The sequence below is a fragment of the Cibotium barometz genome, chromosome 60 (genome assembly GCF_041138505.1).
Source record: "Cibotium barometz isolate CiBa-2024 chromosome 60, ASM4113850v1, whole genome shotgun sequence".
NCBI classification, from domain to species: domain Eukaryota; kingdom Viridiplantae; phylum Streptophyta; class Polypodiopsida; order Cyatheales; family Cibotiaceae; genus Cibotium; species Cibotium barometz.
Window position 1 is genome coordinate 32,224,453 of NC_141105.1, and position 16,808 is coordinate 32,241,260.

Consider the following 16,808-nt stretch of genomic DNA (forward strand, 5'->3'; position numbering starts at 1 on the left):
TCACCTTTTCTAAGAAGGCAGCCTATGGCTGTAGATTGGGTATCTTTTTGTACCATATGAATATACTTAATTTTCCAGCATGTCTCTCTCTCTACTCTCTCTTCATGTCTGCATTTTGCATCAGCATGTTTCCAGTAGTGTTTAGGGCTGAAAGAAGATCCCCAGAGCTTCCGCGTGTTACATTTGTCCACATGATCTTTGACATGCATTTCAAGTGATGTGTTTATGTACTACTGTGCTCTACCATTAGCACTATGACATTGGGGTTTCTCATTTTCCCCGTCAGATAGTGCTTGCTTTTCCCATTGGCACTTGAGTTCAACTTTGCCATCGTGATCTGTGTTGATCACTCTTACTGTGGAGCATAGTGTAGAGCAACATTCACAGCTTTATCACCGTGCTACCTGTTCACACCGTTCACTTGAGGGGGGTTTGTTGGTCATGTCCACCTTGCCACTCTCGGCCAGTTCAGGTGTGAACTTAGCTTACTCACGGGTACTTCTTCTCTGTGGCTGGACACAGGTTTTTTCCCCGTGTGAACACACTCATGTGTTGGGCACTCAGCCCTGGGCTAGTACTTATTTGTACTTTCATTTTATTATTATTGAGTACATCTTTTCCAGCACTCACGTTTCTCTGTGCTTGAGCTTGTGTGTGTGTGTGTGTGTGTGTGTGCAATCTAGCTGCCCTTCTACCCAATAGAACAGGGATTTTCCACAGAGGAAAGCTGGAGCATTTACCGGCAAATTTTGGCTTGAAAGATGGCTTTTGAGCATAAGCAGTTAGTTCAAGTGTGAACTCAGCTTACTCACGGGCACTTCTTCTCTGTGGTTGGACACAGGATTTTTTCCCATGTGAACACACTCTTGTGTGTTGGGCACTTAGCCCTAGGCTTTTTAGTACTTATTTGTACTTTCATTTTATTATTATTGAGTACATCTTTTCCAGCACTCACGTTTCTCTGTGCTTGAGCTTGTGTGTGTGTGTGTGTGTGTGCAATCTAGCTGCCCTCCTACCCAACAGAACGGGGATTTTCCACATAAGAAAGCTGGAGCATTTACCGGAAAATTTTGGCTTGAAAGATGGCTTCTGAGCAAAAGCAGCATGGGATTTTTATCATTTAAAGTAACTTATAAGGTTTATAAGTCAGTGTGCCCGTAGTAACTGATGGAGAGAACATCGTATGGAGAGTATGCTAGTGTAACTTGGCCCGACAATCTTGGGAGCTTACTGAGCTATCAAGGATGATGAAAGCACTTTAAAAAGATGTACCAAGTAAATGCCATCACATATGATCAAACAATTTATCAGAAGAAAAATGAGATAGAAAACTAACACCACACTCCCCCTCCCCCCCCTCTCTCTCTTTTTCCCGTTTACAAGGAGTCACTCAAACACGAGCATGAGGGTGCCTAATGTGGCACTAGATTACCATATACAAGACATATGAAAACAATACAAATACAAGATCCACCCTCAAGAATGCGTGTTCAATCTAGTACTACCTCAAGCCGCGTCCTCTCCAAGCCGTGTCCTCTACAATCCAATGGCAGCACTCAAAGAGTCTCCCAAAAGCATATCCTTCTATAGAAGGGAATAGCACGCAAGGTGCAGTAGGAGAACCTTGGGTCTCTATCAACTCGGTTAGCGTGCCCCCCCCCCCCCCCCCAAACATGCTAACCAAACCACAGATGCTAGTAGCTAATCTCCTGCTCGCGCACTCCAAAGTCAGCAAGGCTTCACATGCCGGATGTGGCAACACCGGCGGTGTCCTCCGTTTTCTCACAACTCTCCTTTGATGTGATTCAAATAAGAATAGGAGAAGATGTCTTGTTCAAAAAGAGACCCCTACAAGTTCATAGCTAGGTAAATATATGATGTAAAGAAAGATGACATTTTTCACAAATATGCAACAATAAGTTTCTAGACATGCTTGAGCAAACACATGGGAGAATTACTAGAGGAAAATTTCCATCAAAATAATAGTTTGTAAGATCTTGCAAGTAGGCCTATGGTGGCTTACCCTTCTTTCCAATGTTGTATTTGTGAAACAATGTGGTAAATTCCAAAACTTTGCCATATTTTATGAGAAAAGCAAACTACACATTACCATGATTCTAGCCCAGCAACCCTTCAACAAGTGGGATATTAATTCTATTGGATTTATTAGTCTAGTAACAAGACAATTTCCTCTTCGAGATGAGAAGAATCAGCCAGGTATAATCTGCTGCAATCATAGAGTACCATATCAAGGAGTTAAAATCCCTATAGTTGGTACTTCTGAGTTAGCTTCCTGTCTAACAAATTTGATTGGGTTGTTGCGTAAGTTCTACACTTTTGCACATGCCATTGGTGCATTTGAAGACCCCTCCACAATTGCTCTTTTGAGCAATGCCAGGGTGCTTCACATGGATCTCCATAGATAGGTTAACCTCTTTGCACACTCCAATGCAGGGTAGTGGTGCCAACAAGTGGTGGGCCTTGCTATATTTTGCCCACCCACTTGGTAAATGGGACCTTAGTCCATCTTGCTGTGTACATGCCCCAAACATTGGGTACCTTTTTTAACTGGCACCTGTCCAATTATGAAATTCTCAGTCTTTAGTAAGTTGTCCGTTCTTCATTTAATGCAATGTGTACCTGTTATAACACATTAGTACACAAAAAACATATAAAAATAGATGGGTTCTAAAAGATACTTACCACCTACAAAACACACAGACGATGTGTTAGGCCCAGGCAATGTCATGCACACCCGTCCATGAGGATTACCGTTCGTCTTGGTATCGTGGACACTTGTGGGCAATAAAAGCAAACAATGCCAACGTTAAGCAATTTATGCACACTGCCCCATATGTAGGAGTCCATTCACCAAATATGCTCACCCATACTTGTGGTTCCCATGTGAACCTCTATAGTAAATATAGGCATGGGTCAGGAACATACTCCATGAGCGCTTTGTGAAACAAATAACTCCAATGGATGTAGGGTTTCAATGTCCAATTGGTGACACTTTCCATGTTTTATGACTTACAGTTCGTACATGGATCACGTGTACTATTGTATGGTCTCATAAACCCTTTGGGTATCTTGAAGATCTCTCTCCCCCCACAATAATCAGTCCTTTCTCCGAAATTTTCTTTCAATTTTCCCCAGCCTTTTTTTTTTGGGTGGTATGCTTGATGGACAAACAATGTATTTTGCTAGTATGTATTCATGTTATATACAAGCTTGTTACGGTTTTCAATAGATTTTTCAATCAACACACGTCATTGTTGATGGTTTTTTTTTCCCATCTGTGTGACAGGGTGAAGATTGTCTACGAGAAGTGTACAGAAAACAAACGGATATAAGCTACAACATAGTGCGTCCGGGTGGCCTGACTAACAAAGAAGGTGGCAAACAAGAAATTATTGTTGAGCAGGGTAAGGGAATACTGTTTCTACAGACCTTTGTGAAGTTTGGCCCTAGGGTGGAAGTTGGTGATGAAATCCCTAGGGTAATCTTTTCCATCAGGGAAAATAACTTTAATGCTACTCATGCATTCACTTCACAGGTGATAAAGGCAGTGGAATGATCACAAGACAGGATGTGGCCACTGTTGTAGTGACCTGCGTAGAGGGCAAGTGCACTCCAAATTCCACATTTGAAGTTGTCAATGGTGATAAGGAAGGAGGCTTGGATGTTGGCAGGCTTTCCAGCCTTATCCCTGATCAAGTATAGGGTTTTTTACAGGTCTCCTACTTGCCCACATTGGATGGGGGAGGCGGTGATACCCCCCCATCATGAGGGACGGGTGGCTGAGATCTTCCTTTTATCAGGTGGGTGCCTGGTTTGTAAGGTCTCTAAGCTCAAGTAAATTATAGTGTGTGGACTCTGTTTGATAATGTACATATGACAACGTTTGGATAATGCATGCAGCAAGTGTCCATTATACATATCCGTCCTGCTTTAAAAATATAGTCTAGCTGCCTGTACCACTGTGTATTATTGGTTTCTTGCTACTTGATGTGCACTTTGAAGACCTTTTTGTTTTTTTTTTTTGGGTTTCAAACCACTTCCACAGAGATGTCATCACAATGTAGGAAAGTTGGTGGGAGTATTACGCCCAAAACCCTCCCATGAACAAACACCAAGAACTTATTGAGCTCAACCTTTGGGTCCCACTTGCTGACACACTTGTCCACATGGCCAAAGTCACAACTGCCCAGTCACCAGTCAGGCTAAGGGTCGCTGTGCCATGCTAGCTATGTCTTAACTAGAGGAATGCTCTGAATGTCACCACTATGTCATGCGAAATGCTATGGACTGCTTGGAATGTCACAATTACATCACGAGGAACGCTATGAAGGTCTTGCTCTTCAATGCTGATTTTTAGAAACTTGGTGAGAGGATAATTGCCAACATAGAATGCGACACTGACACTGTTGGGCATCCTCGTGAGTTCCATTACAATTGTAAAATGTATGGGTATGGTAGCATTTCTCTTGGGGTTTTTTACTTTTGAAAGTTTGGTGGACAGGCTGGAAGAGGGAGAAAAGAGGAGAGAGGGAAGGGGGTGCAAGATTGGAGGGGTGCTGTGGGTGTGCCATAGCTTTGCCAAATGCCCCCCTATGTCTATAGGAAAGGAATTGACATGGAATCCCAAAAAATCAATGCATTAATTTAAGGTGGAGCTATCCACAAACACACACACACACACAGAGAGAGAGAGAGAGAGAGAGAGAGCAATGCATTAAACCTGCCAGGAAGGATGCAATTGAAGGTGTCCACGATTGGAAAGGAAAAAGCTGAATGGCTGTCTTGGAGTCCTTGAAGGGGTAGAGAACCAAAGGTAGTCAAAAGTCTTATGAAACATAGATTTGAAAGAGGAGGGGGGGGGGGGGGGGGGGGGGGTGGTAATTGCTTTCTAGCACATCTATCAAGTGCTATATAGCACATATGTCAAGTGCTATACAGCACATCTATATAGCTCTTTTCTTTGGTATAAAAAGCAGTGGTGGTAACTGCTATATATCACATCTATCAAGTGCTGTATAGCACTTACCACTGCTTTGTAGGCAAAGCTATAGTAATCACCATTACTTTATAGCAAAGATGCCACCTAGCAACGCACTGTGCTATAAAGTATTTACCATGGCTATATAGCAAAGCAAAGTGCTATATAGCAGTGGTAACTACTTTGAGGTTAACATTGCTGCTTATTGCTATATATAGTAGCTACACAGCAGTGGTAACTTCCATTCAATAATGAGCATTGTTTTATAGTAGTCCTCAGTGCTATATAGCAGTAGCATTTTCTATTTAGTAGTGACCATTTCTACATAGCAGTTCTAACTGCTATATGGGACTTTGCCTAGAGATGACTGCTATATAGTACTTTGCCTGTAGTGGTGACTGATATATAGTACTTTGCTTCACTATAAAACAGTGGCAGCACATCTATCAGGTGCTATATAGCACTTGCCTTTGTAGCAAAGCAAAGTGCTATATAGCAATGACCTCATCTTTATAGCAAAAAAGCTACCACTTAGTAAAGTATTGTGCTACATAGTAGTTACCACAGTTGTATAGCAAAGCAGAGTGCTTTATAGCAGCGGTAATTGCTTTGAAGTGTTGTATAATAATGTGGTCACTTTTATATACAACTAAGCAGCTACATGGCTATGGTAACTGCCATTGAGCAGTGAGAAGTGCTTTATAGCAGTTCTAAATGCTATATAGCAATGGCATTTGCTATTTAGCAGTGACTACTACATAGCAATTCTAAATGCTATACAACACTGAGCATTGAGTACCTCTAAATAGCACTTATAAGTAGTGATACATAGCATAGCTATAACTATTGTGTAGGAGTCATAAGGGGTAGACTTACAGCTGTATAGCTATGTGGAAAACCCTTTGTGAATGCTAGATTTAAAGCAATATTTATTTTTAAATTATAGAAGCAGGATTGGCCAAATTGTGCTTAACAATGCATGTTTGTGCAGGAAATCTTGAATGAAAAGGATAAGTTGTATGAACTCTTTATTATAGCTTTTGTTCAAAGATGAAAATGGTTACTGCATGTAAGATGCCTTATATGGTTTCACCATGTCCTCCTCCTGGAGATGGGCTTAGTGATATGTTAGCAATTCGCGATTGTTTTAATTGTAATGGTTTACCATTTCTTGTTGAGTCCATGAAAGTGTTCTCACTTCCATGCAAACATTGCTCTATCACTTCCTCTGTTTCTTTCACATATGTTTAGAGTGGGGATTTTGTGTGCATAAGGGTTGCATGCAATGTATTGCTAAGATGATCAAATGCTTGTTGCAACCAATAACAATCATTTAGAAGAAAAAAGGCATCTATGTCTATTGGTAAAGAGTGGCTTATTGTTTTCCTTTCCTTTGAGTTGTATTTTATTGTTATATTTTGAATGTTGACATTTTATGAAGTGGATATGATAGAATGAAAACTGGGACTGTATTTGTTAATTAGTTTCTCTCAAAATCCAAATTCGACAAGGAGACCTATAATCGATAACATAGAGGTTGTGGCATCTCCCAAGGGGACTTTGTTTGTTTTGTTGATGTACACTCAATGCATGAAGGTGCTAAAAAAGATGCACAATTGCCAACGACAAAGAATGGTTTCAGGCTCTCAAACGAATCGTTGTGCCCAATTTTGATATCTATGATTTGAACCTCATATAAAGCTCAATCTCCATACAAAATATGATAATAGTCAATTGATTCTATATAGTATACTAATCATCTAGTATTACATGGCAATCAAACGGTATTAAACATCAATACAACCACTTACTATATAGCACTCCGTGACTACTTTACCACACTATATTGCTATGTATAGTGTTGTAAACCTATCAGGGAATGTTATATATATAGTGCATTACAACACTATATATAGTGTTGTAAAGAACTATATATATAGAGTACTTTATAACACTATATATATTGTTCATTAGGGAATGCTATATATAGTGCTTTGTAGCCCCAATAAATGATATATAGCAAAGGAGTTAGGTAGCACTATAAAGCACTTACACCTTGCTATTTAATAGTCAATCATCATTGTTATGAAGCACTCATGTGTAGTAGGGAGTGCTTTATCACAGATATGAAGCACTCATGTGTAGTAGGGTGTAGTTGCTTTACAGTGCTTTATAGTAGCAGTAGCCAGATAGCGCAATAAAGCACCTACTCCATGTTATACAACAGTCATGCATTGCTATTAAGCACTTATAGACTACTATGAAGTGCTACATAGCACTCCATCACTGCTTAACAACAATATATGGTGTTTTATAGCAAAAGGGTGATTACTATATAGTATCATATATTGTTGTAAAAAGCAGTGAGGTAGTGCTATATAGCACTTTATAGTAATTTGAGTTTGTAATAGTAGTGACTCCTATATAGTATGGAGTAAGTGCTTTACAATAATTTATAGTAGGCATTGCTTCAAGCACTCAGACTACTATATAAAGTGCTATATATCACTGCCTCACCAGTTTATAGTACCATATATTATGATATATCAGTGTTTGAATGCTACATAGTAATATATGGTGCTGTAAAGCAATGATGGAGTGCTATATAGCACTTTATAGTAGTTTATGAGTGCTTGAAGTAGTGAGTGCTTGCTTCATAGCAAGGAGTAAGTGCTTATGTGCTTTACAATGCTTTGTACTATAAAGCATGTATTCCGTACCATATAATAGTAGTCACTCACTACTATTTAACTACTATAAAGCACTTAGTACTAGGTAGCACATAAACCCTCGGCCAATAAAGCAGTCAGGTAGTAGCACTATAAAGCACTTACTCCCTACCATACACTCTTTGCTATAAAGAGATATATAGCACTCCCCTTTACAACACTATATACTGCTATATAGTAGGTAGGACTATAAAATCCCTGCCATAAAGCACTCAGATAGCACTGTAAATCACTTACTCCCTACCATACAATAGTCACTCACACTGCTATAAAGAATTATATAGCACTCCCCTTTACAACACTATATATACAACACTATATATTACTAAAGCAGTCAAGTAGCACTATGAAGCACTTTCTCCCTACCATACAATAGTCACTCACACTGCTATAAAGAAATATATAGCACTCCTCTTTACAACACTATATACTGCTATATATACAACACTAGATACAATAGTCACTCACATTGCCATAAAGAAATATATAGCACTCCCCTTTACAACACTATATACTGCTATATATATAGCACTCCCCTTTACAACACTATATAATGTTATATATATAGCACTAGATACTAATAAATAGTAGTATATAGTGGCATAAGACCTCAATAATATGTCATATAACCCCCACTTCAATACTTCCGATGCAAAGGTCCACATCAATTACAGAGTGTCCTCTACACACCAAGTCCCGCAAGTGCTCCAATCACTCCAAATCCAATGCTATACCCAAATGTCATTCCTTACAGAGGCACATGTTACAAGTGCGGATTCGAACATGCTTACAACAACTGTCACAACATAGTGAAAATTGACCCAGTGCAAAAGCATCAACCACTTTGACGAGCCTTAACTTGTTGGAGTATAATTCATGTAGCTCCCCATAATGCCATCACAAGGTTCCAAGCCAGGATGCGAGAAACGATGAGGGTAGTGACCAAGGAAACATCAAAGGCTATTAATATACATAAAGCTTAAGCTTCAACCAGGGTAGTTGAATATAGTAATCCTCACAGCCTTCTTGTTGTCAAATTTTGAGTCCTGATAGTCTTCAAAATATTGAGTCCTCATAATCTCTCTTTTGTAAGGAAATTCTCAATTTGGAGAGACTTGTCTGAACATGTGAATGGGAACTTAATAGCCCATGTAGCTAGAGGATGAGCGATGCAACATTGATCACTCTCTTTTCATGTCCACCAAAACCATGCAAGGAGATTGCCAAGAGTGCCTATGTTCAAGTCAAGAGCTTAACTTGGCCTTGCCGAAGCATGTGTCATTCTTGCCTTCAAGCTATAAATGCAACTTCCCATTGTGGGTGCACTGGCTCATCCATCACGTCCTCACTCCATTGTCACACCAAAATGCTCCTTGCCAAAGGGGTGAAGTGAGAGCTCTCAATGTCTAGATGGAGGTAAGAAGATATGACCCTTCGTGATGGTTATCCCTCACAAAAATCAGCGAAAGAAGAACGTAATTGAAGTGGGAAGCCTACAATCAAACCTATTCAAACATGCATCCATCTAGCAAGCATGAATTCAAAAGCATACAAGCAAGAAAGAAGAGGGAAGGAAGATAACTCACAAGAAAACTATTGCGAAAGGGAATGATTGTGTATTGCTTATTATAAAAAATGATTTAGTTTTCATACTAGGCTAGCCAAACTTAAAAATGGTATGGCCTCTATTACTAGTCTTAAGCAACTGTTTACACAATAAGTCAGTAGACTTTCCCTATTCAACATTAAGCACATGGTAAGACCACTTTATGTGTTCCAAAATGGTCTTCCAACATACCTAATGGTGACCACGCCCTTGGGTCACCTAAGCTGGTTGTGAAGTTGTTGGGTTGTGGATGGTGTGGATGGTCCAGGATATGGAAATTTGTGTTTATGTACATAGTGGCTCACCTGTTGTTGCTACCTTTAAGTTTTTCTGCTTAGCATCACTTGGTTGTTTGTTGCAATTGTTCATGTATGAGCGTAGCTTGGTGTAGTTTGAAAATCCGTTGATATATATTATTGGTTGATCAGTCAAGTTTGGCAGTCACATCTGGTTTGTTGTTAGGTAGCGTGATGGGCCTGACTTTGGTTCAGGTTGTTGAGACGAGTGGTTATTGCATTTTTCTTAAATAATTCAAATAGCTACATATTAAAATATTTTGATGTTATTGTTTGAAACATAGGGCATTGTTATATTAATGACTACATAAATGAATGTGTTCGAAACATACCTTATTGTCATCCATACTGCTGTTGATGACTTTCGAGTATGTGGATCTAGTTGATGTGTAAGAACGTAAGTTAACTGACGATAAATGAATAAAAAGTAATAGGGTGCAATTCATTATGACAGTGCAGAATCAAATTATGTGTATGTGGATCTAGTTGATGTATAAGAACGTAAGTTAACTGACGATAAATGAATAAAAAGTAATAGGGTGCAATTCATTATGACAGTGCAGAATCAAATTATGTGTATGTGGTGTAGTGAATGTTATGTTTGTATTTCTTATTTTGCATATATTTGATTTCAAACAAAGAAAAAGGATATACAGTGCCTGCATTGTACACTTGAATTTGGAGTTGTTCAAGTCTCGCAATAGTGGAGAAAGGGTCTAGCATGGGGATGAACATTTCGAGCGTGGGCAGCTTTAGGATCTTCGAATGTCGACGTTCTATGATATGTGAGAACATCACGTGTGCTAGTCCAAGTGTGAACACTTTTTTTATCCGAGAAGTACTTTTGTTGAGAGCGTTGCTTCTTGTGTCTTATGTCCTGTTTACAGCATATGCTAACGTTAATGGGAATGTAGACTTGTGGTACCATATACCATTGAGACGACCCTTCTAGCATGCTTCATATGGCATAGTGTTATTGTGCTTTTTGTTACGTCAATTTTGACGCGTATTACTCCAACAAGGCTCTAACTATTCCGTTAGGATCTTCAAGTATTTCCTCTATGTTGCATGCTGCCCTGTTTGTTGCTCCAATTTTCACGTCACTGTTCTCAGTTATCATACACTTGCAACTATTACAACTTTATGTATTTCGTTGAAGTTGATATCGCCAATCCACTACTGCAAGCAAGGTTCATCGAGACCATTGGTTTTCAAGCCGACGATGACTATATCTCTTTTTGAGTACAAATTCGTGAGCATTACGTCGTTGTATCAACGAACATCTTCCTTATGAGTGCAAATGATAGTAGTCTAGTTGTCGATGCACTATTTTATACCATCCTCTTGCACTATGCACTTGGAAAGAGTTCTTTGAATCTTCAATTCTATTGGTTACCTATGGCGTATTACTTGTAGGAATTCAAGCAAGGGGATATCCTTGGCATGGCATACAAAGAACGTCATGTTGTGCATTGTTGCATGTGCAATGTGGGCCTACTAGGTAATTTGACATGGTGTGCATATGTCAATTGAATGCTTGCATACTAGTGGGAGCTGTGCCAAATCCGCGAAGAGAAGAAGAAACTTATCCTTGAAAGGGCTCATAAGTGTACCGTCTGTCATGTTAACAATTTGACGGCAACCATGTCAAATGTCATTTTAGTTGGCATCGACATCTCATCGATGTGATGATTACATCAGCTTCTTTGATTGCTATGAACCTTGCATCTGAAAAGGAAAACAACAGTTTCAATAGTGATATCAGCAAATTCATATCGGTTGTAAGGTAGAACATTATATTTAAATGTTGTAGTGCGCTCTGCTAGTGTTGTAGCATCACACAATTCTATTGAAGTGAACTCGTGTTTGTCGAATGTAAAGAACGCTCTTTGTTTTGAAGGATCTGCTAAATTTTGTATCAATGATAGTTCACTATGTGTCTCTGCTTTTGTCATTATCTAAAATGGGTCATCTTGTTTGTGGTTCTTGATAATGTTGGTTGCAATCTCTGGCAAAAGTACACATAGGCCAGCCTTGTGTGAGGACATTCTGCGAGTGTCATACTTCTTTATAATTGGATTGTTCATTATATTGTATGCAAGTATGCTTGCAATTGGTCCGGAGGCTAGGTCTTTTGATATCCGAGGCCCATAAAAATCACTCAACCAATAGATTAGGAAATTGGACACACACTCTCGTGCACACACACACACACACACACACACACTCTCTCTCTCTCTCTCTCTCTCTCTCTCTCTCTCTCTCTCTCTCTCTCGTGCACATACACACACTCGCATGCACTCATACACACTCACATACACATACATACATAGACACAGGCAAGCATACGTGCACATAGTCGTACACTTGCATACACACATGCACATACACACACACGACTGCATTTAAAAAGTCACACACACTCACATAGAATCAACACACATCCAATCACCCACATGCATGTGCGTGCACACACACCCGCACACGTGCACATGATGCACATATATACACTCGCACGCTTACACACACAACACAGACACATAGAGGCACACACACTCTCTCGTACACACACTCTCTCGTACACACACACGCACTCGCACACACACATGCACTTACACACAACACAGATGCACGCACACTCTCTCGTGCACACACATGCACTCGCACGTACTCACACACAAGAGAGACACATGCACACACACTCTCGACACACACACGTACTCATGCACACTCACATACACATACACACATAGACACACACAAGCATACACGCACATAGGTGTACACTTGCATACATGTGCACACACACGACTACGCATACACACAAGGTTACACCCTCGCATACGTGCATACAAAATCAATACACACCTAATCACCCACATGCACGTACGTGCACACCTGACTGGTTAGCACATCTGAATACATTTAAAAATTCACACACACTCGCATACGTGCACACAAAATCGACACACATCCAATCACCCACATGCACGTGTGTGCATGCACACCCACACATGTGCACATGATGCACGTATATACACTCGCACGATTACACACACAACATAGACACACATATACACACACACTCTCGTACACACACACACACGCACTCGTGCACACATGCACTTACACACAACACAGATGCACACACACTCTCGTGCACACACATGCACTCACTCACATGCACGTGCGTGCACACACACCCACACACACACACACACGTGCACATGATGCACATATATACACTCGCACGATTACACACACAACACAGACACACATATGCACACATACTCTCTCGTACACACACACACGCACTTGCGCACACATGCATTACACACAACACAGATGCACACACACATTCTCATGCACACACATGCACTCGCCACGTATTGACACACAAGAGAGACACACATATGCAAACACACTCTCTTGACACATGCACTCGCATGTACTCATGCACACACATACACATACACACATAGAGACACGCAAGCATACACACACATAGTCATACATACACTTGCATGTGTGCATGCACATACACGACTACTCATACACACAAAGTTACACACGCTCACATACGTGCATACAAAATCGATACACACCCAATCACCCACATGCACATGCATGCTAACCAATTTACATCTGATTGGCACATCTAAATATGAATTACACATAGTTGTTCAAGTCATACAAATTTGTGCTTGTTTGTGCGAGTGAAAAGAAACCATACATAAAGTATGGCAGGGAGTTGGCATAGTCCTCCCCAAAATTTTATAAACATAAGGGAACACACCCTTCCCCTGTTTCCCAAATAACACTCTCGGTATCTAAAGTGGACCAAAGATACACCTTTAGTGTTGAAAGTGGCCATTAGTTTGTTTGAATATAAAAGAGAGAGAAATAGGACTACCTTTGTTAGTCTGCAAAACTCGTCACTTGTGATATTGTTTCACGATCATTGATTAATGTAGAGCTATAACTGTTATTGGTGCACACGAATTATCTTTGACCTCGTAATCAAAGCCGCAATCTGTAAAAAAAAACATCCAAATTAAGATCAAAATTAAGATATTGTGGCAAGCTTCTCTTGCAATTGAGCCAGCATGATCGAACTTTTCACTACCATGTCAAGTGTGCACATAGAGAAAGGGTGTCTAGCTAATGTCATGTGGTGGCGCATTGTGGAGAGCTCGACATGAGCGTGGAAGCATGGGAGCGTAAGGGGCTATGAAGGAGGTCACCCAAACTGCAAGAAACGGTGTACAAATATTTACAACATGCAAGAAGGGTGGTGGATACCTCCTTCAAACTGCAAGAAACGGTGTACAAATATTTACAACATGCAAGAAGGGTGGTGGATGACCTTATGTTGATGAAAAGCTTGATTTGCAAGCTTGCAGGCCTGGAATAGAGAGCATTGGGCTTACCAACGTAAAGAATAGAAATATATAAATTTTTAAATAATTTCCTAAGACTCGGCTTGGAGAATAATCCATCTCCATAGTGGCCACCACTAGCCCACCGTCGTCTTGCCAACAAATCTCCACCATCTAAGGCTCAGCTTGCTTGGCCCTCAGCCATCCACAGTCTCCACCTCTACATGTTGAAGTACATCCACATGTGTGAACTCAAGAAGGTGCTAAGCGTCATGATCATGTGCAAATGCTTCATGCATCGCATGTAACCATCACCTCCTATTATATTTGTAACGAAATCATCTCTAATACAATAGTTGTGCAGGGTTGTTTGGCCGCCCATATGAAGAGGCTCTAGGCCATGGCCGATGATGTCATGTACACGACGAGAGGCCGAGTGCATCATCACCTCCTATTAAGTAGATGGTGTATCAGGTGTAGATGAGCTAAACTACACCACTCGTATATGAGCGTATATGTTGTTGCAGCTATTGGTAGTATATGAGCGGTAAGCGAGCACACCACAACTCAGAGTAGCAAGGGAACCTTGGAGGCTTTTGAATATATATATATGTTGTTAATAGGTACTAGCAAAGTAGATGAGCTATAAGCGAATGCACCGCGACTCAGAGTAGCAAGGGAGCCTTGGAGGCTTTCGACAGAGGCCATGCACACCGCAAACAATCACCTATATAAGTAGATGGTGAGGGTTGGGGAGGGTTGGGGAGATGGAGGAGAAGCCACTTGAGAGTGCATTGGAGGGCAGCCACAATCACGTATATAAGTATATGGTGAGGAGGCAACTCTCAAACATATAAGTAGATGGCATAACAGGAATAGATGAGCAAACTGCAGCACCCGCATATGAGTGTATATGCTGTTGTAGGTACTAGCACAATAGATTAGTCATGTAAACTAATACACCATGACTCAGAGTAGTAAGGGATCCTTGGAGGCTTTCGAATACAAGAGACCGAGTGCGTGAGGCAATAGAAGAGTGGCTAGGAGACGGAGGTGCAAACCTGTTAATCCTATTTTGGATTAACAAATATGATCCTTCAATTGAAGACATTAATAAGTGTCATAAAACGGCACTATAAAAGTTATACATTATGAGATATTGGCCACCCAAGGCCTAGTTAAGTAAGTTTTGGGCACCCAAGTGTGAATAAGGGCCAAATGTATATAAGGCATTTTCTCATAATAAAAAGACACAATCCCCTTTGTGCTATAGAGAGCTCTTCCTTGTGTCTTGAGAGAGATTGAGAGAGAGAGCATTCTAGCATTATTCCTCTTCTATGCTTGTATGATTCATGCTTGTGTGGGAGAGTGATTGCCTTATGCGACCGTACGAGCGGCTCTACAGTGTGACAGCGTGGAGGTGGAGCTTAACAAGTGAGCTTGGAGGCCTCAAGGGACTCAAGTTCGAAGAATTGGTAAGTGCTCTACGATAGTTGTGATCTATTGCTCATCCTTTAGGTGAATGCATTGCGTTCCCTCTTGGAGGTGTGGTAGCCCATAACATTCTTGGCGCCGCTACCGGGGAAACACCTTTGTTTCTTCCATCCCCTTGGAGTTTCAGCTCCCATTGCATAAGATTCATGATTGCCCTTGCATTCTGGTAGTGCATTGTGTAGAAAATGAATGGATAGGATTTTTGTGGAAGTAAGAAATTGTGTGAAATTGGTTGTGTTGTTGTGTATATGTATGGTGGAGTGGTCTTAGAATAGAGCTTCAACTTTTTCCTTGTTAATTTTGATATTTACATCATTGGAAGCATCAAAGTGAATGAATAGGTTGGTGTTCTGTTTTCTTCTTTTCTAAAAATTCACAAAATTCAAAAACATAAGGAGCCATTGATTGTACCGTAAACTTGTATTTCACTCCTTAGGCATGGCACAATTCTTTTGTGATCCATTGGATAAGTATTTTGCACCCAAAAACATAACATTCGACACAGGAAGTTTCCACGTGAAACTGTAAAAAAACGCTCACGTCGTGAACTTTTTCCACAACTTCACGTTGCGAATCACGCATCGCAATGATTCACAACTTCATGCTGCGAATCACTCCCGACATCAGCACCACAATGAACGCCACAAATCACGAGATTGCCTTGCCAAAAATAGGTAACCTTATCCTGACACCTCTGATGCCACGAAGTCTGACAAGATTTTTGAACACGCTGTTCACGACGTGAACTTTTCTTGCAAACTCACGGTTTAGTCCAATCCAACAAATTGTCAGGCTAAGGACACAAAGGTTGGTAAGAAAGGGACACCTACAACAAGGACGAGGGGTTCTGACCCTAAAAGTTAATTTTTTTGAACCCGTGAAAGTGTAGAAAGAAAGTGTAGAAAGACGTTCACGATGTGAAGCATTTTTTGACACCTCACGTTGTGAACTATTCTCTGCATCTCACGGCCTCAGAAAAACAGAGCAATAGAATCGGATCAAAATTAAATTGGGTCAACAAAGTAGCTTATCAAATTATACATACATGCACTTAAGATCTAGAAAACTCATCGGAGACAATCTTATATGTAAGATTCCTCCCTCCAGCTTTTGAGATGTGCAGGTGTAAGTACCTCCCCTTCTGATCTTATAATTATTCCTTTCTCTAAAATAAAAGAAAGATCCTGTTTTACCGTGTTTTGGCCTGGAGAGAGAAAATGTCTAAAGGGAGGTAACTCAAAATTGAGATATTTTTGGATATAAAATCCTCCTAGTGTCTAAAATGGTTTCCCCTGAAACAGAAAT

General features: G+C 40.4%; 1 protein-coding gene across 4 annotated transcripts in view; it reads left to right on the plus strand.

The window, feature by feature from the left end:
- Nucleotides 1–6,367, plus strand: part of LOC147605242 (uncharacterized protein At5g02240-like) — a 31,654-nt gene extending 25,287 nt beyond the window's left edge. Inside the window, exons 5-8 of one of the 4 annotated variants that reach the window (XR_015265260.1) lie at nt 3,308–3,425; nt 3,557–3,821; nt 4,749–4,834; nt 5,991–6,367. Coding sequence is in view for 1 of the 4 variants with exons in the window: in XM_086794330.1 (XP_086650456.1) it covers nt 3,308–3,425; nt 3,557–3,723 (285 nt within the window). In the remaining 3 variants the exon portion in view is untranslated. Of the gene's footprint in view, nt 1–3,307; nt 3,426–3,556; nt 3,939–4,748; nt 4,835–5,990 lie in introns of those variants that run through there. The other 3 variants (XR_015265261.1, XR_015265259.1, XM_086794330.1) reach the window with 3 other exon arrangements.
- Nucleotides 6,368–16,808: the final 10,441 nt, after the last annotated feature.